The sequence below is a fragment of the Rhincodon typus genome, chromosome 3 (assembly GCF_021869965.1).
Source record: "Rhincodon typus isolate 14 chromosome 3, sRhiTyp1.1, whole genome shotgun sequence".
Classification (NCBI taxonomy): Eukaryota; Metazoa; Chordata; class Chondrichthyes; order Orectolobiformes; family Rhincodontidae; genus Rhincodon; species Rhincodon typus.
Genome location: NC_063334.1, coordinates 48,024,689 through 48,047,863, shown reverse-complemented (window position 1 = coordinate 48,047,863; position 23,175 = coordinate 48,024,689). Strand labels below are relative to the sequence as shown.

Sequence of the window (23,175 nt, the reverse complement as noted above, 5' to 3'; positions counted from 1 at the left end):
TGTGAATTTATGTAGGCACTCTTTCTCCAGTGGGATTGACAAAACCCATTACTTATGATCAAAACCGTGAACCACCGCACATCCTCATTTTGCTTAACAACTGTCTCTGGGCTACTTATACACCCTCTAGAGTCCTCTAACATTCCCCAAGTAGTCACAGAATATAAAACCTAATAACTAACCAGGATAGCTGCTGCTGCTGACAAGGACTGATGCTGGACGGGTGCTGCACTTGATGTCATCAACATGTCCTTGACGTAAGGTCTGCTTCTGCAATGGTTGGTCTCCAGAGTTTTCGCTGACTGCAGGCCCTGAGGGTCTTCTTTTTATTCCTTCTCTTATCTCACTCGAGTCGTCCTGCCTCCTATCCGTTGGCTTAGGCTCATCCACTTATCGCATGATTTTATCTTATTGGCCCTGGACCAGAGACTTAGGTAGCATTACCTCATTGCTCCTTGTCCAAATAAGGTTTTTGAACTACCTCATCTTTCTTACTTTTTGCAGAACTTAGTTAATTCAGACTGGTTTAAATCCACTCAAACTAGCATCCGGGCGCAGCTCATTTTTAGCTCACAAGCTGCTTCTTTCTTCATGTCAGCACCTTTGCATTCAATACCTCCTTCAGCGATGTCGGCAGCTGGTACCCCACTCTCTCTCTTTATCTTTCTGCAGCCTCTGGCTAATGTCTACCTAAGCAGCAACGTCTCTCTATCTCTCTCTCTCTCTCTCTCTCTCTGTCTCCCCCCATCTCTCTGCAGGCTCTGGCTAACACACTATTGATTGTTGTAAAAATCCTTCCGGTTCAAAAACGTCCTTTTGAGAAGAAAATCTTCTGTTCTCACATGGCCTGGCCTACATGTGACTCTAACAGGTTTATTTGAAAGCAGCCCCTTCATCAAGTGAAGTGTGAGAGATGAGCGGACAGACACAGAATTTATAAGCAGAAAGATCAAAAGATCATACAACCAGTGTGAGTGGAGTGTCGAACAATAAGTCTCTGCAGGTGAACAAGAATGTTAGATGGTGTAAGTAAAGTGTCAACAGCTGAATTACAAGCGAAGTGATGACTGATAATCTGATTAAATGAGGCAGGGAGATAATTACAAAAAATTAAAAATCAGGTGGTACAGGTACAGAAGTGTGGTGGGGTCACATGCCATGCAACATGAAACCAAGATCACAGTTGAGGCTGTCTTCATGGGTACGGAATTTGGCTATCAGTTTCTGATCAGTGATTCTGCATTGTTGTGTATCTTTAAGTCCACCTTGGAGGACGCTTACCCAAAGATCGGAGGCTGAATGTCCTTGACTGCTGAAGTGTTCCCCAATTGGGAGGGAACATTCCTGTCTGACGATTGTTGTACTGTGTCCGTTCATCCGTTGTCATAGAGTCTGCATGGTCTCGCCAATATACCATGCCTCGGGGCATCCTTGCCTGCAGTGCATGAGATAGGCAACAGTGGCTGTGTCACAGAGTATCTGCCGTGTACGTGGTGGATGGTATCCCCATGTGTGATGGTAGTATCCATGTTGATGATCTGACATGTCTTGCAGAGGTCGCCATGGCAGGGTCGTGTGTTGTAGTGGTCGATATTGTCCTAAAGGCTCAGCAGTTTGCTGCAAACGATGGTCTGTTTAATGTTTGGCAGTAGTCTGAAGGCAAAAAGTGGAGGCGTAGGGATGATCTTGGCGAGATGCTCATCATCATCAATGACGTGTTGAAGGCTACGGAGAACATGGCATAGTTTCTCCACTCTGGGGACCATTCTGAGGAAGGGTCACTGGACCCAAAATATTAACTCTGATTTCTTTTCACAGATGCTGTCAGACCTGCTGCACTTTTCCAGCAACTTCTATTTTTGTTGCTAGTATTAACTCCCTCTTGAACACTGTCAAATTAGATAAAGCTGATCAATGTAGGAAATGTGGTCATGATTTATGGACAAATAGCTACTTGTGCAATCCACTGTGGATTCAACTGGAAAGGTAAAGATGGTCCACATTAAACTAGGGATAAAATGTCAATCATTAAATCAATAGAAGACCTGTAGAAGTTATTCAACAAAAGTAAGGTTGATTAGTCCAATTAGCTCCTCATCTGGTTTCTGATGCAGTGTGATACCAATAGCAACTCAATTCAGTACAATTCAATTCAGTTCAATTCCTCCACTGGCTGAGGTTACCATGAAGGACACTCCCTCGTCTGAAATGTATTGTCCTCAGGTTAAACCACCACCGTCCCTCTCTCTCTAATGCAGAGCAGCCCTATGGTCCGGTATGACTATGATGATTTTAATATTCAACGAAGAATTTAACATGATACGGAAACAGTTCAGACCCCTAAGGAATAGGAGCTCTATTTTCCCAAAGAGATCAAACAAGGGTGACAAAAGTTTATGGCACCATAATTCTAAAAAAAAGTTGCAAAAATACAGCATACTCCCTATTCTACTTGTAGCTACACTAAACAGGAAATCTGCTAAGTGTACCATCCTCACATACCCACTAACTCTTCTGCAAATGCTCTGTGACATCCATCATCCAATAAACACTAGGCAGACCCCTCCTTCCGTTGTTCTCCATTTGCCCATTAGGAGAAAAACTTCAGTTGTTTTTAGTTCAGATCATGCCACTTTTTAAGTGTCTTATGGTCCGCACATGGAATTTTAAGCCTATATCTTGGTATCAACATTTCAAAGATGTCCATTTCTTCCACAAATTTTATTTGCAGTCCAAACTTCTTATGCAAATAGGGAAGTGAACATAAGACGTTTTCTCTTTCTCGTTACAAGCTCGAATTTTCTTTTCATCTACACAGCATTATCTTCAAAAATTACCTGGCTATCTCTATGGTTGGTGTGGAGACTGAGTTCTACATTTTTGTCACAACAGTCAAGGAATGGCCTCAGAATGTTGTGCAGATTGGAAGGAAACTTGCAAGAGTGGCATTCCCACGTGAATGCAACTTTGTCCTGCCAAGTGATAGAGGCCACAGGTTTCAAAGGTGCTGTCAAAGAATGCTCGGTAAGTTGCTGCAGTGCATCTTGTAGATGTAACACACTGCTGTGATTGTGTGTTGAGGGAGTGAAAGCTTAGGCCGGATGTCTTTGTCATGGATGGCATTGAGCCTCTTGTCATTGGCACTTACACTAACCCAGGCAAGTAAAGAGTTATTCCATGATACTCTTGAGTTGTGCATTGTAGCCTGTTGGACAGGCTTTGCGGAGTCAGGAAGTGAATCACTCACTGCAGGAGTTCTAGCCTGTGATCTTCTCCCATAGCCATTATTTATTTGGCTGATCGCATACAGTTTCTGGTCAATGCTCATCCCAGGATGTTGATGATGGGGGATTCGGTGATGACAATGCTGTTGAATGTCATGAGGAAATGGTTCTTTCTTGTTGGAGGTGGTCACTGCCAAATACTTCAGTGACTCAAAATGTCACTTGTCACTCATTAGCCAATGCCTGAATGCCATCCAGGTCTTGTTGCATATGGACAATGGACTGCTTCAGTATCTGAGGAGTTGCGAATGAGTCAGAGTTGTGGTAGAGAAACTATAAACATTGCAATGTAGAATCTCTACCATAATGGTGTATAAATGATTTAATGATGCAGGCTTAAATTATTTAAAAATTAGCATTTGTACACACACAGAAAAATCAAATAATTATATACTTTTACTTCACATTTCGAGGTGCAGTGGATAATGTTCTTATCTCTGAGCCAGAAGCTATGGAATCCAATCCCTTCTTAAGAGTTCATGATCAAAGAAGATGCATTCATAAATGTAGTAAGCAAACTGAGTAACAACCTTAAAATCCCACCAACACACAGCAATGACAGGTGGTGCAACATTCTTGGTCAGCTATGTGATGAAAAGGAAGTCAGAGTCTCTACCACTGCTAACCATACTTCCAGACTACAGTATACATGTAAAGAAGTGCACATTGCCACGGCACCTTACTCCTTAAGTGCATTATCCCACAACACCATCATCTAAAATTAGAGATTTTAGCTAAAGCTTGGAAGGAACCTTTTAAACTATTTCCCATGTGATTTAACTAAGCATTTAATGGAATTGTCTCTTACCAGCCACACGGATGTCACAAGCTAGAGCCATTTCTAGGCCCCCTCCTAAGGCAGCTCCATCAAGTACAGCAATTGTGGGCATTGGGAGGTTACCTGTGCACATACAAAGAATTTTGTAATAAAAATTATAAAACTGAAAATAACATCAGAACAAATCAGCTTTGTTTCAATTTGTACACACATACTTTTAAAACAATCAAATAATTATATACTTTTATTTCACATTTTCAGGTACAGTGGATAATGTTCTTATCTTTGAGCCAGAAGCTCTGGGATCCAATCCCACTGAAATGGAAACCACTGAAGCTGTAGTATAGAAAGAGCATTATATGAATGTACACGTTTATTAAACTTTTTACTCAACAGCTTCAGTGTGGAAGCAGGCCATTTGGCTGATTGAGTCTACAATGACCCTCTGAACAGCATCCCATCCAGACCCACCCTCCTATCCAACCCCTGTAACTCCTCATTTCCTATGGCTAATCCACCTACTCTGCATGTCCCTAGACACGATGGGCAATTTAGCATGGCCAATCCATCTAACCTGCACATCTTTGGACTGTGGGAGGAAATCAGAGCACCCAGAGGAAGCCCATGCATAAATGAGAAGAATATGCAAACTCCACACAGACAGTCGCCCAAGGTTGGAATTGATCCCGAGTCCCTGGCACCGTGAGACAGTAGGGTTAAGTGCTGAGCCATCATGCCATCCCTTCTCTATTTATATGCTGTATGATTCTACGATAAGACTCTACGAAAAGTCAGTTTGGATTTCTTTTCTTAAACTAATATTTCAAATTTGAAAGTGTTATGTAAATGATTACAATATTTCTCTGGTGTAAATCTGTTCATCAAGTCCAAGTTAAGTCTAAGAATGAACAAGTACATTGAATGAAATTATCAAATATATCAAATAACATAATTATCAATTCTTGGGGCATCCTAATGGCAGATTCTCAATTTAAAACCAAAATTATACGCGTTAGAATTTGGAAAAAAACAGAAAATAGAGAAAAACACAAAGTACACAAGCAAGCCTGCATAGAAGAAAAAGCATGTTAAGACTTATGATGACTGAACTCGCATTTTGGGGTACTGTATACTAGAGAGCTCAGAATCACCAGTCACTCTTTTAAGCAGACATTCGATTCCTATTATTTTGTTATGGACCAGACCAAACCCCTCAAACTATTTGAAGAAAGTAGCCTAGACCCTAACGGTTTCTTATTTTTAAGGCAAATGTAATGTGCTGTGTTCCAGATGCATTTCGACTGGTGAAACTACTCGACAATAAGCAAAGCACAATTTATTCAAACACTATAATTAAAATACAACAAAAGAAAAAAGAATTTAGAATAACTTAACTTTATTGGAAAACTTAACAAAATAATAGATACAGTAACTATTACTAAATAACCGTTCCAATATAGTAACATCCCATTAACACACCACTTCGCCAAAAAAGCAAAATTCATTAACACATTTTGTCTCACATGCAATCCAGCAGTCTAGAAAGAGAACCCCCAGCTTTTGACTGTAACAGAGAGAGGGAGAAATAGCATCTACTTCATCAAGATTCCAGCAGCTTCTGCCTAAAGCTAAAAAACTAAAAACAACTAGAAATCATGGTCTGAAAGCAGGCCATGCCCATCCAGGCTGTTTCTATTGTTCTAACTTTATCTTACCACAGACTGCTCAACACATCTTGTTCAATTTCTCTCTTAAAAGAAGTCAGGACAAAATACACCTCTTAAAGCCACAGCATCATCACAATTCAAAGCGCATCTGTTTTGCTCTAAGTGTAGACTTCTGATGCAGGTGTCTTAATACAGATTCATTACATCGTACGTCAACTGCTTGAATATATGACATGGCATCTTTGCATTCAGATCATCAGATAATGATAGAAAATTACAATATAGAAGGTGGCCTTCGGCCATCAAGACTGAGCCGGCTTTATCAACGTGCAATCCGGTTCATCATCCTCCCCTGCTCTTTTCTCACCTCCAGCAGTATTTACTTTCTCAAATATTTAGCCACTTCCCTTTTGAAAGGTACAATTGAATCTGTATCTGCCATTCTATAAGGTTGTGCATTCAAAACTCCCTCTTTCTTTTGACAACCACCTTATATTCATGCCCCCTCATTGTTGATCCTTTGGTCACTGTAAAATCGTTTTGCTTTCCTTATGTGAAACCGTTCACAATTTAAAAGCCTTTCTCAGATCTCCTCAGCCTTGTCTGTTTGAAAGGAACAATTACCCTCGCTGCATTCAAACGATGGTCTGAAAAACGCTCTTACCAAATTCAAGCTATAGAATTTGAAGCAAGAAGAGGTTAATTCCTGTGTGAAGTATATTTACTAAAAGTACAGTTTATCCCACATCCTTGATATATAAAACCTGCAAACCTAATGGCTGTTATCCGGCTAACAAGAAATCACAAGTTCAAATCTTATAATGGTAATCTGACAATTCTGTCATTTCTACGTAATTATATATTTTTTGCAAAATTAGCTAATCTGTCTTCTTAAACGGGACGTTTTCAAAAATTTTATGACAGATTCTGGGCCACCATTTTAGACAGAACTCTTCAGGAAGACATCTGACAGATGCATTCAATGAGAGAATTTTCAGCCAAAGAAAGCATAATGAGGAAAGAGTTTGAGAAATCAGCAGTTCTTCTGCTGAAAGAACAAAGGCAATCTACAAGTGATGTAACCATAGAATTAGTGAGAAACAGAAAAACTTCTCTGTCTCCCAAAACCCAGTCAACCTGCTTTGTCTAACTTTGTACAAGCAACCTTCAACAATTCAACTGCAGAAGCTATTACAGTTGTTGAATTCTAACTTCAGGTATGCAATCCCATCAACATTGGAAAGATAAATTTTCACGCAAGCCAAGTCTACAAAGACAACAGAGCCAATTTATCCTATTTGCACCTTTACAAATATATTTTATCTATTCCTGCATTTGATATTTATATTTTAAGCTAATAACTATGTTGTAGAATTGAGTTATTTTACAAGAATTAGTCATTTTAACTTGACCAAACAAGTGAAGAAATAACACTTAGATGGACAGCAGATTAAACTAACCAAGTAGAGTTTCTTGAAAGCATACAGAATGCTTTATAAAGATAATGAGAAGAAATGTCTTTGGAAGATATTTCAAATAATTATGAAGCTCTTCTCGATAAATGTTTAGAGAAGTGCTGTTGTGCCTTTTGGAAAACACAGGATGTAACACAGTACAGCAAAGGAACAAGCCCGTCAGCCTAACATGTCTGCACTGACCATGATGACATTCTAAATTAAGGCCATCTATCTGCACATGGTCTACATCCCTCCTTTCCCTGCCTGTTCATGTAACTATCTGAAAGCCTCTTAAAACTTTGCTGCTATCAACCTGCTTCTATCACCTCCCCGCACCTACGATCTTCTGCATAAAAACTTTCCCCTCTCACCTTAAACTTACGTCCCCCTACTAGTTGACATTTTCGACCCTGGGAAACTGACTCCAACTATTTACCAACACAATACTCCACATGTGGCCTAACTAATGTTTTATACAGCTGCAACGTGACTTGCCAACTTTTATACTCAGTGCCCCAAGCAATGAAGGCAAACATCCTGTACGCCTTAACCAATTTATCCAGTGTATTGACACTTTCAGGGAACTATGGACTTGCACCCCAAGATCAATCCTCCTAAGGGTCCAGCCATTTACAGTATACTTTCATCTTGATTTGACTTCCTAAAACACACCACCTCACACTTGTCTGAATTAAACCCATCTGCCATTTCTCCGTCCAACTTTCCAATTGATCTATATCCTATTGCATCATTTAACAATATTTCTCACTGTCACTTCCTCTCAAACTCAATCAAATTTGTGAGAAAAGACCTCCCCTGCACAGACCTGCTGATTATCCCTAATAAGTTCATTATTTTCCAATTGCAAGTAAATCCAGTCCTTAAGAATCTTCTCCAATAACTTCCCTACCAAAGATATAAGATTCACCAACTGTAATTTCCTGGATTATCCCTGTCGCCCGTATTAAAGAAAGAAACAACACTGGCTATTCTTCAGTGTCCAGGGACCTCACCTGTGACTAAAGAGCACTCAAAAGACATCTATCATGGCCCCAGCAATCTCATCCCTTGGCTCGCTCAGCGTCCTTGGATACATCCCATCGGGCCCTGGAAACTTAAATACCTCACATGCCATTGAATATCAACACATTCCCCCTTATCTTATCATCATTTGTCCTTCTCCTTGGTGAATACTGATGCAAGATACTCATTAATAACCTCACCTACTTCCTCTGGCCTCATGCATAAATTCCCTCCTTTGTCCTTGAGTGGACCTACGCTTTCCCGAGCTACCCTCATAAAATACTTTGAGATTCTCCTGAATCTTACTTGATAAGGGCATTTTATGGTCCCTTTTAGCCCTACTAATTTCTTTTTAAGTCCTTTCTTGTTCCTTTCATATTCCTTAAGGGCCTTGTATGATTTCAGTTTACAAAACCTTTCGTATATTTCCTTTTACTTTTTGACTAAACTTTCAATATTGCTGTCATCCAGGGTTCCTGAATTTTGTATCCTTATCTTTCAACTTCACAAAAACATGATGGTCCTGAACTCTGATCAACTGACTTTTAAAAAAAACTCCCGCATGTCAGATGTGCATTTGCAAACAAACAGCACCCCAATCTAACTTCTCCTGTTCCTGCTTAATACTGTTGTAATTAGCATTTCCTTAACTTAGCACTTTCACCCAAGGATCATCTTAACCTTATCCATAACTATGTTAAAACCTATGGAATTATGATCACTGTTCCTAAAATGCTTCCCCCACTGAAATTTCAAATGTTGGGGAGGCAATGGCCTAGTGGTATTATCTTTGGACTTTTAATCCAGAGACATAGACAACATCCCGGGGACCCGGGCTCAAATCCCACCATGGTAGATGATAGAATTTGAATTCAATAAAATATCTGAAATTAAGAATCTAATGATGACTACGAACCCATTGTTGCTTGTCGGATAAATCTATTTGGTTCACTAACGTCCTTTCGGGAAGGAAACTGCCATCCTTACCTGGTCTAGCCTACATGTGACTCCAGACGCACAGCAATGTGATTGACTCTGAACTGCCCTCTGGGCAATTAGGGATGGGCAACAAATGCTGCCTCGTCAGTGAAGCCCTCATCCTGTGGATGACTAAAGAAAAGAAACGTGGTCAGGCTCATTCCCCAATACAAGGTTTAGTACTGTCCCCTTCCCTAGTTGGAATTTCTTGTTTCAAGAAACCCTCCTGGATGCACCTAACAAATTCTGCTCCACCTATGTCCCTGGCACTAAAGGATTTCCAGTCAATATTGGGAAATTAAAATCTGCAACAACTGTGTTGTTTTTACATCTTTCCATGATCTGCCCACATATTTGTTCCTGTATCTCTCACAAGCTATTGGGGAGCCTAAAGTATAATTCCATCAAAGTGACTATACCTTACTCATTCCTCACGGATGTCTCTGAGTGGTTGCAGAATATTCTGAAGGGGGAGGGTGAACAGCCAGAGGTCAATGTATACATCGATACAAATGATATGGGGAGACAAATGGATGGGGTCCTGAGAAATGAGTAATGGGAGTTAGGTAAGAGTTTAAAAAGCAGGAGATCAAGGGTAGTAATCTCCGGATTACTCGCAGTGCCATGGCCAGTGAGGACAGAAATAGAAAGATGGGCTAGATGAATGAGTGGCTGAGGAGCTGGTGTAGGGGGCAGGGTTTTCAGTTCTTGGATCATTAGGATCTCTTCTGGAGTAGAGGTGACCCATACAACAGGGATAGGTTGCACTTGAACCAGAGGGCATCCAATATGCTTGACGGGAGATTTGCTAGTGTTACCCAGCAGGCTTTAAACTAGTTTGGCAGTGGGGGTGGGACTCTCAATAAGAGAGGGGCCATTGAGAAATCAAGGGAAAATACATTAGCCACTGAGGGCAAGTTTACTACTCAGGATAGCCAGGGGCACAGTAAAGGGAAGGAAAAGCACTCAGGTTTAAAGTGCATTTATTTCAACACATGAGACCTGACTGGTGAGGCAGTTGAGCTCAGAGCATGGATTGGCTCTGGGCACTGGGATATCATAGGCATAACAGAAACATGGCTGAGAGAAGGGCAGAACTGGCAGCTCAATGTTTCAGGATACAGAAGCTAAAGGCATGACAGAAGTACACGTAAGCTAGGAAGGGGAGTTGCCCTTTTGATAGGGGAGGACAAAACAACAGTGCTTAGCGGAGATATTCTTAAGGGATCATCAAATGAGGCATTATGGTTAGAACTTAGAAACAAGAAAGGGATGGTCACTCTATTGGGACTGTATTATAGACCCCCAAATAGCCAACGGTACTAGAACAGCAGATTGAAGATACCTGTAGGAATAACAGAGTAGTATTGGTTGGAGATTTTAATTTCCCCTGTATTGACTGGGCCACCCAGAGTATAAAAGGCCCGGATAAGGTGGAATTTGTCAAACGTGTTCAAGAAAGTTTCCTAAATCAATATGAAGAGGGCCCTACACGGGAGGGTGAAACACTTGACCTCCTCTTAGGAAACAAAGTCAGGCAAATGTCAGTGAGAGAGCACTTTGGGTCCAGTGACCATAACTGTCTTAGTTTTAACATAATTATGGAAAAAAGAGAAGTTGGTCCACAGGTTAAGGTGCTAAACTGGAGCAGGGCCAATTTTGGGGCCCTTAGGCAGGATCTAGCAGAGGTCGATTGGGTGAATCTGTTGCAAGGAGAAGAAATGACTGGCAAATGGGAGGCTTTCACAAGTGTGATATCAAGAGTTCAGTACGTCCCTTTTAGGGTGAAGGGAAAAGCTAGCAGGTTTAGGGATTCCTGTCTGATGAGGAATATTGAGGCTCTGGTCAAGAAAAAGAATAAGGCATGCACTGGGTTTAAGCTATCGGGCTCAAGTGAATCCCTAGATGACTATAAAACGTGTAGCAGCACACTCGAGGGAAATCTGAAGAGCAAAAAGAGGGTATGAGATGGATCTGGCAGTTAAGGTTAAAGATAATCCCAAGAGGTTCTATAGCTGTACTAAAAGTAAAAGGGTGACTAGGGAGAGAATAGGTCCCCTTAAAGATCAGCACGGCCATCTTTGTGTGGAGCCACAGGAAATGGGGGAGATTTTTAATGAATATTTCTCCTCAGTGTTTACTGAGGAGACAATCATGGATGCTATAGAAATAAGAGGATGTTTTGGAACACATACATATTACCAGAGAGAAAGTGTTTGCAGCTAAAAAGCGCATTAAGGCGGATAAATCCCCTGGACCTGATCAAGTCCAGCCTTGAACGTTGTGGGAGGCGAGGAAAGAAATTACAGGGGCTCTTGCAGAGATTTTTTCTTCATCTATAGCCACTGGTGAAGTTCCAGAACATGTGGAAGGTGGCTAATGTTGTTCTATTGTTTAAGAAAAGTGGCACATACAAGCCAGGGAAATAGAGGGCAGTGAGCCTGACATCATTGGTAGGCAAGTTATTGGACAGGATACTGAGGGATAGGATCAACCAACATTTGGATAGTCAAGGTCTGATTAGGGATAGTCAGCATGGATTTGTGCGCGGGAACTCATGTCTGACAAATCTTTTAGAGTTTTTCGAAGAGGTAACCAAGAGGGTGGGTAGGGCAGTGGATGTTGTTTATATGGACTTTAGTAAGGCCTTTGACAAGGTCCTGCACGGCAGGTTAGTCATGAAGGTTAGGTTGCATGGAATCCAGGGAAAGCTAGCTAATTGGATTCAAAATTGGCTCAATGGTAGGAAGCAGACAGTGATGGTTGAAGGTTGTTTCTCAGATTGGAGGCCTGTGGCTAGTGGTGTGCCACAGGGGTCAGTGCTGGGACCTTTGTTATTTGCATAAATGGTCTGAATGTGAATGTACAAGGTATGATTAGTAAGTTTGTGCATGATACAAAATTAGCATGGAATGGTTGATAGCAAAGAAGGTTATCAAAAATTACAGGTGGATCATGATCATATGGGGAAGTGGGCTGAGGATTGGCAAATGCAATTCAAAGCAGATAAGTGTGAGGTGTTGCATTTTGAAAAGTCAAACCAAGGTAGGACTTATACAGTAAACAGTAAGGTCCTGAGGAATGTTGTGGAACAGCAGGACCTAGGAGTACAAGTACATAGTTCATTGAAAGCAGTGTCACAGGTGGACAGGGTGGTGAAGAAGGCATTTGACATTCTGGCGTTCATCGGCTGAGGCAATGAGTGTAGGAACTGAGATGGCTTGTTATAAAGTTATGTTACAGTTATGTTATATTGGAGTAGTACCAGAAGATTGGATGGTGGCAAATGTCATTCCCTTGTTCAAGAAAGGGAATAAGGATAACCCTGGAAATTACAGACCAGTCAGTCTTACTTCTGTGGTGGGCAAATTATTGGAAAGGATTCTGAGAGATAGTATTTATGATTATTTGGAAAAGCATAGTTTGATTAGAAATAGTCAGCATGGCTTTGAGGGGGCAGGTCATGCCTCACAAGCCTTATTGAATTCTTTGACGATGTGACAAAACACATTGATGAAGGTAGAGCAGTGGATGTGGTGTATATGGATTTTAGCAAGGCATTCGATAAGGTTCCACATGCTAGGCTCATTCAGAAAGTAAGGAAGCATGGGATTCAGGGAAATTTGGCTGTCGAGATACAAAACTGGCTGTCCAATAGAAGACAAAGGGTGGTAGTAGATGGAGCTCGGTGACCAGTGGTGTTCCGCACGGATCTGTTCTGGGACCTCTGCTCTTTGTGATCTTTATAAATGACTTGGATGAGGAAGTGGAAGGGTGGGTTAGTAAGTTTGCCAATGACACAAAGGTTGGTGGAGTTGTGGACAGTGTGGAGGGCTGTTGTAGGTTCCAACAGGACATTGACAGGATGCGGAGCTGGGCAAAGAAGCGGCAGATGGAATTCAACGCAGAAATGTGTGAAGTGATTCATTTTGGAAGGTCAAATTTGAATGCAGAATACAGGGTTAATGGCAGGATTCTCGGCACTGTGGAGGAACAGAGGGATCTTGGGGTCCACATCCAAGTTGATATGGTTGTAAAGAAGGTGTATGGTGTGTTGGCTTTCATTGGCAGGGGAATTGAGTTTAACAGCCATGAGGTTATGCTGCAGCTCTATAAAACTCTGGTAAGACCACACTTGGAATATTGTGGTAAGTTCTGGTCTACTATTATAGGAAAGATGTGGAAGCTTTAGAGAGGGTGCAGAGGAGATTTACCAGGATGCTGCCTGGGCTGGAGGGCAGATCTTATGAGGAAAGGTTGAGAGAGCTAGGGCTTTTTTCATTGGAGTGAAGAAGGATGAGAGGTGACTTGATAGAGGTTTACAAAATGATGAGAGGCATAGATAGAGTGGATAGTCAGAGACTTTTTCCCAGGGCGGAAATGACTATTACAAGGGAGCATAATTTTAAGGTGATTGGAGGAAGGTATAGGGGAGATGTCAGAGGTAGATTCTTCACACAGAGAGTGGTGGGCACGTGGAATGCGCTGCCGGCTGTGGTAGTGAGGTCAGATACTTTAGAGATTTTTAAGCGACTCTTGGATAGGCACATGGAGGACAGTAAAATGTAGGGTAAGCAGGGTAGACTGATCTTAGTAGGATAATAGGTCGGCACAACATCGTGGGCCGAAGGGCCTGTACTGTGCTATACTGTTCTATGTTCTATATTCTATGTAGTTGTATAAGTCACTGGTGAGGCTGCACTTGGAGTATTGTGTACAGTTTTGATCACCCTGTTATAGGAAAGACATAGTTAAATTGGAAAGTGTGCAAAGAAGATTTACGAGGGTGTTGCCAGGACTAGCAGGCCGGAGTTATAGGGAGAGGTTGGCTAGGATAGGACTTTATTCCTTGGAACAGAGGAGAATGAGGGCTAACCTTACTGAGGTGTATAAAGTCATTAGGGGCATAGATAGGATGAATGCATATAGTATTTTTCCCAGGGATGGGGAATCGAAAACTAGAGGGCATAGGTTTAAGGTGAGAGGGAATAGATTTAAGAAGTACCTGAGGGTCAACTTCTTCATACAGAGAGTGGTGCAAAGTATATGGAATGGGCTACCGGAAAAAGTAGCTGAGGCAGGTACAAAAGCAACATTTAAAAAAACATTTGGACAGGTACATCGATGAGAAGGATTTGCAGGGATATGGACCAGATGCGGGCAATTGGAACTGAGTCAGCATGGACCAGTTTGGGCTGAAGGGCCTGTTTCCATGCTGTTTTACTTTATGACTCTATGACTCTATTCATGAGATCTATCCATATGGCCTCACTGGATGAGCCCTCCAAGATGCCCTCTCTTAGTACAGCTGTGACATTCTTCTTAATCAGTCATGCATCTCCTCCATCCTTTTTACATTCCACTCTATTTCGCCTGAAACATTTAAACCCTGGAGCACTGAGCTGCCACTCCTGCCCCTCTCTCAACCAAGTTTCCGTAATGTTTAAAAAAAAAAGTAATTATATTTGTCTTAAGAATGTATAGGTGAGGAAAGAAGAACAGTTCAATATTTTTAAATTTCCAAGAAAAGCTGACAGTTTGAATTCCAAGATGAGAGTTTTGTTCAAGGATGTTTTGGCATGGTTTCAGAGCAGAGAACAATAAAATGAGTGAAAAGCTGTTTAAACTAACAAGTTTTGCAGCTGTAGTTACTGTTCTGTGCTCACAGAGAAGATGAAAGAAATAAACTTTGAAGTTAAAGATTACAGTGAGAGAATGTTAAGTTGGAAACAATCTAGGTTTTGCTACTTGCGAATGAAGTAGGTTTTTCTTTGTGTATTTTGTTCGTACGTACTTTTTGATTTTGTGCGATGGAAACCAATGGCCGATGTATGTGTCACTGGACAAGTCATGATAAAATGAACATCAGTAAAACAATTGCACTTGTATGGCAGAAAGAAAGAAAGTGAGAGGGAAATAGGGGGGTCCTCTAAGGGATTACTGAGCCGTGGTGCACAACGCCGTATGGCTTTGATTGTAAGCTTTGTTTGTTCTGTAAGTGCATACCCAAAGATTTCCTTTTCCTCTCCTATGGTTTGTGAACTACGCTCTTCATAGCTAGTATATTTGAATTGTTTTTGTCTCAACTTAAAATGTTTCTGTGTGTAAAAATTCATTTTCTTTTTCCTGAGTTTCTACTTCGTCATTTATTTCATTTTTGTTTCCTCTGAAAGCATGCACTTCATCTGCAAAGTAAAATAGATACTTTGCAGAGGTGAGTGGTAAGTTTCCAAAGAAAGGGTCTGTGACAAAGATTTGATGTAGATGATGTACGTTTTAAGTTGTTGCTCAAATTGTGATTTTACAGCAATAAGAACATTGAGAAATAAGAGCAGGAGTAGGCTATTCAGCACCCTGAGCATGCCTTGTCATTCAACAAGATCATGCCTGATCTACCCCATGCCTCAACCCTCTTTTGTGCCAACACATCAAAGCATTCAACTCCCTGCTATTTCAAAAATTATCAACCTCCTCTTTAAATGCTTTCAATGATGTAGCCTCCACAACTCTGTGGGGTAGAGAATTCTAGACATTCACTATCCTCTGGAAGAAGAAATCCCTTCGCATCTCATTTTTAACCGAGTGTCCCTGTATTCCGAAACTATGTCCCAGGTTTGAGATTCCCCACATCTACCCAGTGAATCCTCCTCAGAATCTTGTATGTTTCAAGAAGATCACCCTCAAAATTCTGAAGTCTAATGATTAAAAGCCACAACTGTTTAATCACAGTATTCCAGGTGTGTTCTTGCCAACATCATATACATTTGTAACAAGAGTTCTCTGCTTTTAAACTCCAAGCCCTTAGCAATAAATGCTAAAATTCCATTTGTCTTTTTATTTACTTGTCATACCTGCATGCTAACTTCTTTTGTTGTGTATGCAAAAGCACCCTGATCTATCTGTGGTGCACTTTTTGGAGTCTTTTTCCATTTAAATAATAGTCTGCTTTTTGATTCTTTCACCAAGTCCATGACCTCATGTGCTCCTATATTAAACTTCATCTTTAACTTCAGAGTATTATTTGAATACAGTAAAACTGCTGAAAGCTGTATTCCAAACGGATGTTGGCGGGGGGGGGGGATATTTGTGTATGAAACACAGAACAGTAGCATGCAGGTGCAGCAGGTAATCAGGAAAGCTCATAGAATGTTGGCCTTTATTTCAAAGGGTTGGAAGGACAAGAATAGGGAAGTCTCACTGCAACTGTACAAGGTGCTGGTGAGACCACATCTGGAGTATTGTGAGCAGTTTAGATCCCTTCACTTAAGAAAATATATTTCATTGAAGGCAGTTCAGAGAAGGTTCACTTGGATGATCCCTGGTATGGAGGGATTGTCTTATGACCAAAGGGTAAACAGGTTGGAATTCTACTTATTGAAATTTAGACGATTGGGATACGCTCTAATTGAAAGCTACAGGATTCTTAGGAGTAAATGCTGAGAGAATGTTTCTCATCATGGGGGAGTTCAGAACCAGACAGCATAGTCTCAGAATTAAAGAATTTTTTCTCTTAGAGAGTTGAGTGTCATTGGAACTCCTTGCCACCGATGGCTGTGAAGGCAAAGTCCTTGTGTATATTTAGAACACAGTACATAGAACTGTACAGCATAGAACCGTACAGCACAGGAATGGCCCCTTTGGCCAACCATGTTGCCAAATTAAACTAATCTCTTCTGCCTGTCCTTGGTCTATATCTCTCCATTTCTATTCGTGTCGTTATCTAAAAGCACCTTGAACACCGCTATCGTATCTGCCTCCACCACCACCCCAGCAGCACATTCCAAACTCCTACCAGTCTCTGCATAAAAAACCTATACCTCACATCACCTTTGAACTTTCCCTCTCTCACCTTAAATGCATGTCCCCTAGTTTTAGACGTTTCAACTCTGGGAAAAAGATTCTGACTGTCAACCCTATCTATGCATCTCACTATTTTATAGACTTCTATCAAGTCTCCCCTCAGCCTCTGCCACTCCAGGGAAAAACAACATGAGTTTTAGTAGCCTCTCCTCATAGCTCATACCCTATAAACCAAGCAACGTCCTGGTAAACCTCTTCTGCACCCTCTCCAAAGCCTCCACATCTTTCCTGTAATGTGGCAACCAGAATTGAGTGCTCTTAAGTGTGACCTAACCAAAGTCTTATAAAGCTGCAACATGACATCCTGATTCTTGTACTCAGTTCCCCGACCAATAAAGACAAGCATGCCATATGCCTTTTTTACCACCCTATCTACTTGCGTGGCCGCTTTCAGGGAGCTACGGACTTGAACTCCAAGGTCCCTCTGTACATTAATGCTGTTCAGGATCCTGTCATTAAATGTATACTTTTCTTTAACATTTGATCTCCCAAAGTGCAGCACCTCACACTTACCTGAAGTAAACTCCATTCTAATATTTCTCCGCCCATATCTGCAACTGATCTATATCCTAAGGTATCCTTTGACAACCTTCTACACAATCCACAACTCCACCGATCTTTGTATCATCTGCAAACTTACTAACCCACTCATCTACGTTTTCATCCAAGTCATGTATATCACAAACAGCAGAGGTCCCACTATGGATCCCAATGGAACACCAGTAGTCATGGACATCCAGCCCAAAAAACAACCTTCCATCAGTACCTCTGACTTCTATTGGCAAGCTAATTCTGAATCCACACTGCCAAGTTACCGTGGGTACCATGCATCTTAATCTTCTGGATGAGCCTACCATGAGAGACCTTATCGAAAGCCTTTCTAACATTGATATGGACAACATCCACTGCTCTACTCTCATCGATCACATTTGTCACCTCCTCAAAAAATTCAGTCATGTTAGTAAGACATGACCTGCCCTGCACAAAGCCATGCTGACTGTCCCTAATTAGGGCATGCTTTTCCAAATGCACACCTATCCCTAAGAATTGTCTCCAAAAGCTTCCCAATCACCAATGTGAGACTCACCGGTCTATAGTTTCCTGAATTATCCCTATTTCCTTTCTTGAACAGAGGAACAACATTAGCTACTTGCCAGTCCCCTCGGACCTCTCCTGTAGCTAGGGAGGATACAAAGACCTTGGTCAAGGCCCTACAATCTCCTTTCTTGCCTCTCTCAATAGTCAGGGGTAGATACTATCAGGCCCTGGGGACTTATCCACTTTAATGCTTTCCAAGAGACGCAACACCACCTCTTTCTTGACCTCAAAATACCCTAGCATATCAGCATGCTCCACACAAATCTCACTATCCTCAGTATCCTTTTCCTGGGTGAATATTGACGCAAAGTATTCATTTCGGATCTTGCCTATATCTCTGCCTCCAAGCACAAGTTCACCCTTTATCCAGTTATCCTCTTGTTTTTACTGTATGTATAGAATGCCTTCGGATTCTGTTTAACTCTACTTGCCATGGTCATTTCATGGCCCATTCTTGCTCTTCTCATTCCATGCTTGAGTTCTCTCCTGTTTTCTTTATATTTTTCATGGGCCCTGTCCAATTTTAGCTTCCGAAACCCTGTATATGCTTCTTTTTTTCCTTTTGACCAAATTCACAACCTCCCTCATTATCCAAGGGTCCCTTATTTTGCCATGCTTGTCCTTCCTGGACTAGTTAAGGCTGAGGTATAGATTCCTGATCAGTACGGGAATCAAGAGTTATGGAAAAAGCGTAGGAATGTGGAAGTGAGGAGTGTCAGACCTGTCATGATCCTGTTGAATGGTAAAGCAGGTCAAGGGGCTGAAGGGACTACTCCTGTTCCTATTTTTTGTGGTCTATTGTGCCAAGTTTTGCTCATTCATTCAACCTATCTGTAACCACCTCCAGACTCCTTATGTCCTCATCACAACATGCCCTCCCACCTCTTTTTATATCATCAGCAAATCTGGATGCATTACACTGTGTTCCTTCCTCCATTCATTAATAAATACAATAAACAACTGAGGCCCTACATTTTAACTTTGTGGCACTTCACTAGTTGCATCTTTCCAACATGAAAAGAACCTATTAATTCTGATTCTCTGTCTTCTGTGTTTTAGCCGCTGCTCAATCCTTGCTGAGACATTACCCCAACTAATGTGAGCTTCTACTTTGTGCAATAAACTTTGATGTGGCACTTTATCGAATGCCTTCTGAAAATCCAAATACACTACATCTATTGGTTTCCCTTTATCAACTCTGCATGTTGATTCTGATGATTGTGTTTCTAAATGCCCTTCTTCTTCTTCCTTAATAATAGACTTTAGCATTTTCTGAAAGATAGATGTTAATCGGGCTATCATACAAGCAATTTTCTAATCCCTTGGAACCTTCTGAAGGAGGCCTGAGATGAAAGCGGCTTCTAGATCAAGTGGGAAGTAATTGAAAAAAGGTAATGTTTCAAATTATAAAATTTGAGTTATAATTCTTAATCAAAATTACAATTCAAATGGAAGGATTTTTTTGTGAATCCAGAAATGGATTCATGTGCACTGTGACTTTGAGATCAGCTGCTGTTTGGGCATCTAAACTTTTTTTTAATTCAGACTGCAGGGGAAAAATAGATATAATTTGACTGAAAGAATTTATATTTTGGAGAAAAAGGACAACTTGGAAATATTTGGGATTTTATTTTTTAAAAAAGGTGTATAACTTGGTAAAGCTATAACGACTTCTTTGTCCGAATGACTTAGATAATTAGATAGAAAGGATGACGGCAGGAGACACAGTTTAGGGGAAACAATAAATAACAGATTGGGATTGAACAACTTGGCTTTGATCCGCTATCCATGTAGGTTTAGTGAAAATCAAGAAAGTATAGCTTGGAGCTGTAGTTTGGTAAGTTTCTCTTTGGTATTGTTTCTGTCTTTCACAGAATACCTATGGTGTGGAAACAGGCCCTTCGGCCCAACAAGTCCACACTGATCTTCAGAGCATCCCACCCAGACCCATCCCCCTCTAACCCACCTAATCTACACATCCCTGAACACTATGGGCAATTTAGTATGGGCAATCCACCTAGCTTGCACATCTTTGGACTGTGGGAGGAAAGCAGAGCACCCGGAGGAAACCCACGCAGACACAGGGAGAATGTGCAAATTCCACACAGAGAGTCACCCGAGGGTGGAATCGAACCCAGGTCCCTGGTGCTGTGAGGCAGCAGTGCTAATTACTGAGCCACCATGCCATCCTTTGTCTGAAGGATTTTCTTTAAAGACAGTTGTAATTGATGCACTGAAAGCATTATCCAAGGTAAGGTTTGGAAAACAGCCAATGTATTTATTTCTTTGAAAAGGGAAAAGAGACAAAGAAAAATTGTAGCCATAGGGCAGTTAACTAAATGTCTGTTATTGAAAAAATGTCAGAGTCTATTATAAAGGATGTAACAGCAAACCAGTTAGATATACATAAATTGATCAAGCAGAATCAGCATGGCTTCATGAACAGGAAATCATGCCTCGCAAATTTGCTAGAATTCTTTGAGGAGGTAACAAGCTGGACAGATAAAGGGAAAGCAACGAATGTAATTTATTTGGGTTTTCAGAAGGAATGTCATAAACTATCATACAGAGATCTGGCTCAGGGATAGACAGAGCTGGCAGCTTAATGTTCCAGGGTATGGATGCTATAGGAAGGATAGAAAGGGAAGCAAGAGAGGAGAGGGAGTGGTGTTTTTGATTAAGGATAATGTTACTGCTGTACTTAGGGAAGATACTCCTGGGAATACTTCCAGGGATGTTATTTGGCTGGAACTGAGAAACAAGAAAGGGATAATCACCTTACTGAGACTGTTCTATAGACTCCCCTACAGTCAGTGGGAAATTGAGAAACAAATTTTTCAGGAGATCTCAATTATCTGTAAGAATGTAGGGTGGTTATGGTAGGGGATTTTAATTTTCTAAACATAGACTGGGACTGCCATAGTGTTAAGGGCTTGGATGCAGAGGAGTTTGTTAAGTGCATACAAGAACATTTTCTGATTCAGTATGTGGATGTACCTAGCAGAGAAGGTTCAAAACTTGACCTACTCTTGGAAAATAAGGCGGGGCAGGTGACTGAGGTGTCAGTGGAGGAGCACTTTGGGGCCAGCGATCATAATTCTGTTAGTTTTAAAACAGTCATGGAAGAGGATAGACCAGATCTAAAAGTTAAAGTTCTAAATTTGAGGAAGGCCAATTTTGATGGTATTAGGCAACAACTTTCAGAAGTTAAAAACCAAAAGAACTGCGGATGCTGTAAATCAGGAACAAAAACAAAGTTGCTGGAAAAGCTCAGCAGGTCTGGCAGCATCTGTGGAGGAGAAAACAGAGTTAACGTTTCGGGTCCGGTGACCCTTCCTCAGAACTTTCAGAAGTTGATTGTGGGAGGATGTTCGCAGGTAAGGGGTCAGCTGGAAAATGGGCAGCATTCACAAATGAGATAACAAGAATCCAGAGACATATGTTCCTGTTAGGGTGAAGGGCAAGGCTGATAGGTGTGGAGAATGCTGGATGACTAGAGAAATTGAGGTTTTGGTTAAGAATAAGAAGGAAGCATATGTCAGGTATAGACACCCGGGATCAAATGAATCCCTAGAACGGTGTAAGGGCAGTAGGAGTATACTTAAGAGGGAAAATATTAGAGTAAAAAGGAGACATGAGATAGATTTGGCAAATAGGGTTAAGGACAATCCAAAGGGACTCTACAAATATGTTAAGGGAAAAAGAGTAACAAGGGAGACAATAGGGCCCCTTAAAGATCAGCAAGACTGCCTATGTGTAGAACCACAGGAAATGGGGGAGATACTAAACGAGTATTTTAAATCAGTGTTTACTGTGGACAAGGACATGAAAGGTAGAGAATGGGCAAAATAAATAGCGACATCTTGAAAAATGTCCATATGAAATAGGAGCTGGTGCTGGACATCTTAAAATGCATAAAGGGGGATAAATTCCCAGGACCTGATCAAGTGAACCCTAGAACTCTATAGGAAGCAAGGGAAGTGATTGCTGGGCCCCTTGCTGAAATATTTATATCATCGACTGCTACAGGCGCCTGAAGACTCGAGGTTAGGTAATGTTGTGCCATTATTTAGGAAAGGTGGAAAGGAAAAGCCAGGGAGCTATAGGCCAGTGAGCCCAACATCAGTGTTGGATAAGTTGTTGGAAGGAATCCTGAGAGACAGGATTTATATGTATTTGGAAAGGCAAGGACTGATTAGGGATAGTCAACATGGCTTTGTGCATGGGAACTCATGTCTCACTAACTTGACTGAGTTTTTTGAAAAAGTAACAAAGAGGGCAGAGTGGTAGATGTGATCCAAATGGACTTCAGTAAGGTGTTTGACAAGGTTTCTCATGGTAGACTTGTTAGCAAGGTTAAAAGATAGAATTCAGGGAGGACTAGTCATTTGGATACCAAACTAGATCAAAAATAGAAGTCAGACGGTGGAGGTGGGGGATTGCTTTTCAGATTGGAGGCTTGTGACCAGTGGTGTGCCACAAGGATCAGTGCTGGGTCCACTGCTTTTTGTCACTTCTATAAATGATTTGAATGTGGACAAAGGAGGTATGATTAGTAAGTTTGCAGATGACACTAACATTGCGGGTGTAGTGAACAGCGAAAAAAGTTACCTCAGAGTACAACAGGACCTTCATCAGATAGACCAATAGGCCAAGAAGTGGCAGATGGAGTTTAATTTAGATAAACCCCAGGTGCTGTATTTTGGAAAGGGAAATCAGGGCAGGACTTATACACTTAATGGTAAGGTCCTGGGAGTGTTGCTGAACAAAGAGACCTTGGAGTGCAGGTTCATAGTTCCTTGAAAGTGGAGTCCCAGGTAGATAGGATAGTGAAGAATGCTTTTGGTATGCTTGCCTTTGTGGTCAGTGCATTGAGTATAGGAGTTGGGAGGTCATGTTGCGGCTGTACAGGACATTGGTGAGGACATTACATGTAGTTCTGGTCTCCTTGCTATAGGAAGGATGTTGCGAAACTTGAAAGGGTTCAGAAAAGATTTACAAGGATGTTGCCAGGGTTGGAGGGTTTGAGC

General features: G+C 41.3%; 1 protein-coding gene across 5 annotated transcripts in view; it reads right to left on the bottom strand.

Moving 5' to 3' along the window:
* Nucleotides 1-23,175, bottom strand: part of auh (AU RNA binding protein/enoyl-CoA hydratase) — a 941,118-nt gene that overhangs the window by 84,097 nt on the left and 833,846 nt on the right. For all 5 annotated transcript variants that reach the window (XR_007261814.1, XM_048595346.1, XM_048595345.1 and 2 more), the window contains one exon: nt 4,093-4,185. Coding sequence is in view for 4 of the 5 variants with exons in the window: in XM_048595346.1 (XP_048451303.1) it covers nt 4,093-4,185 (93 nt within the window). In the remaining variant the exon portion in view is untranslated. The remainder of the gene's footprint in view (nt 1-4,092; nt 4,186-23,175) is intronic.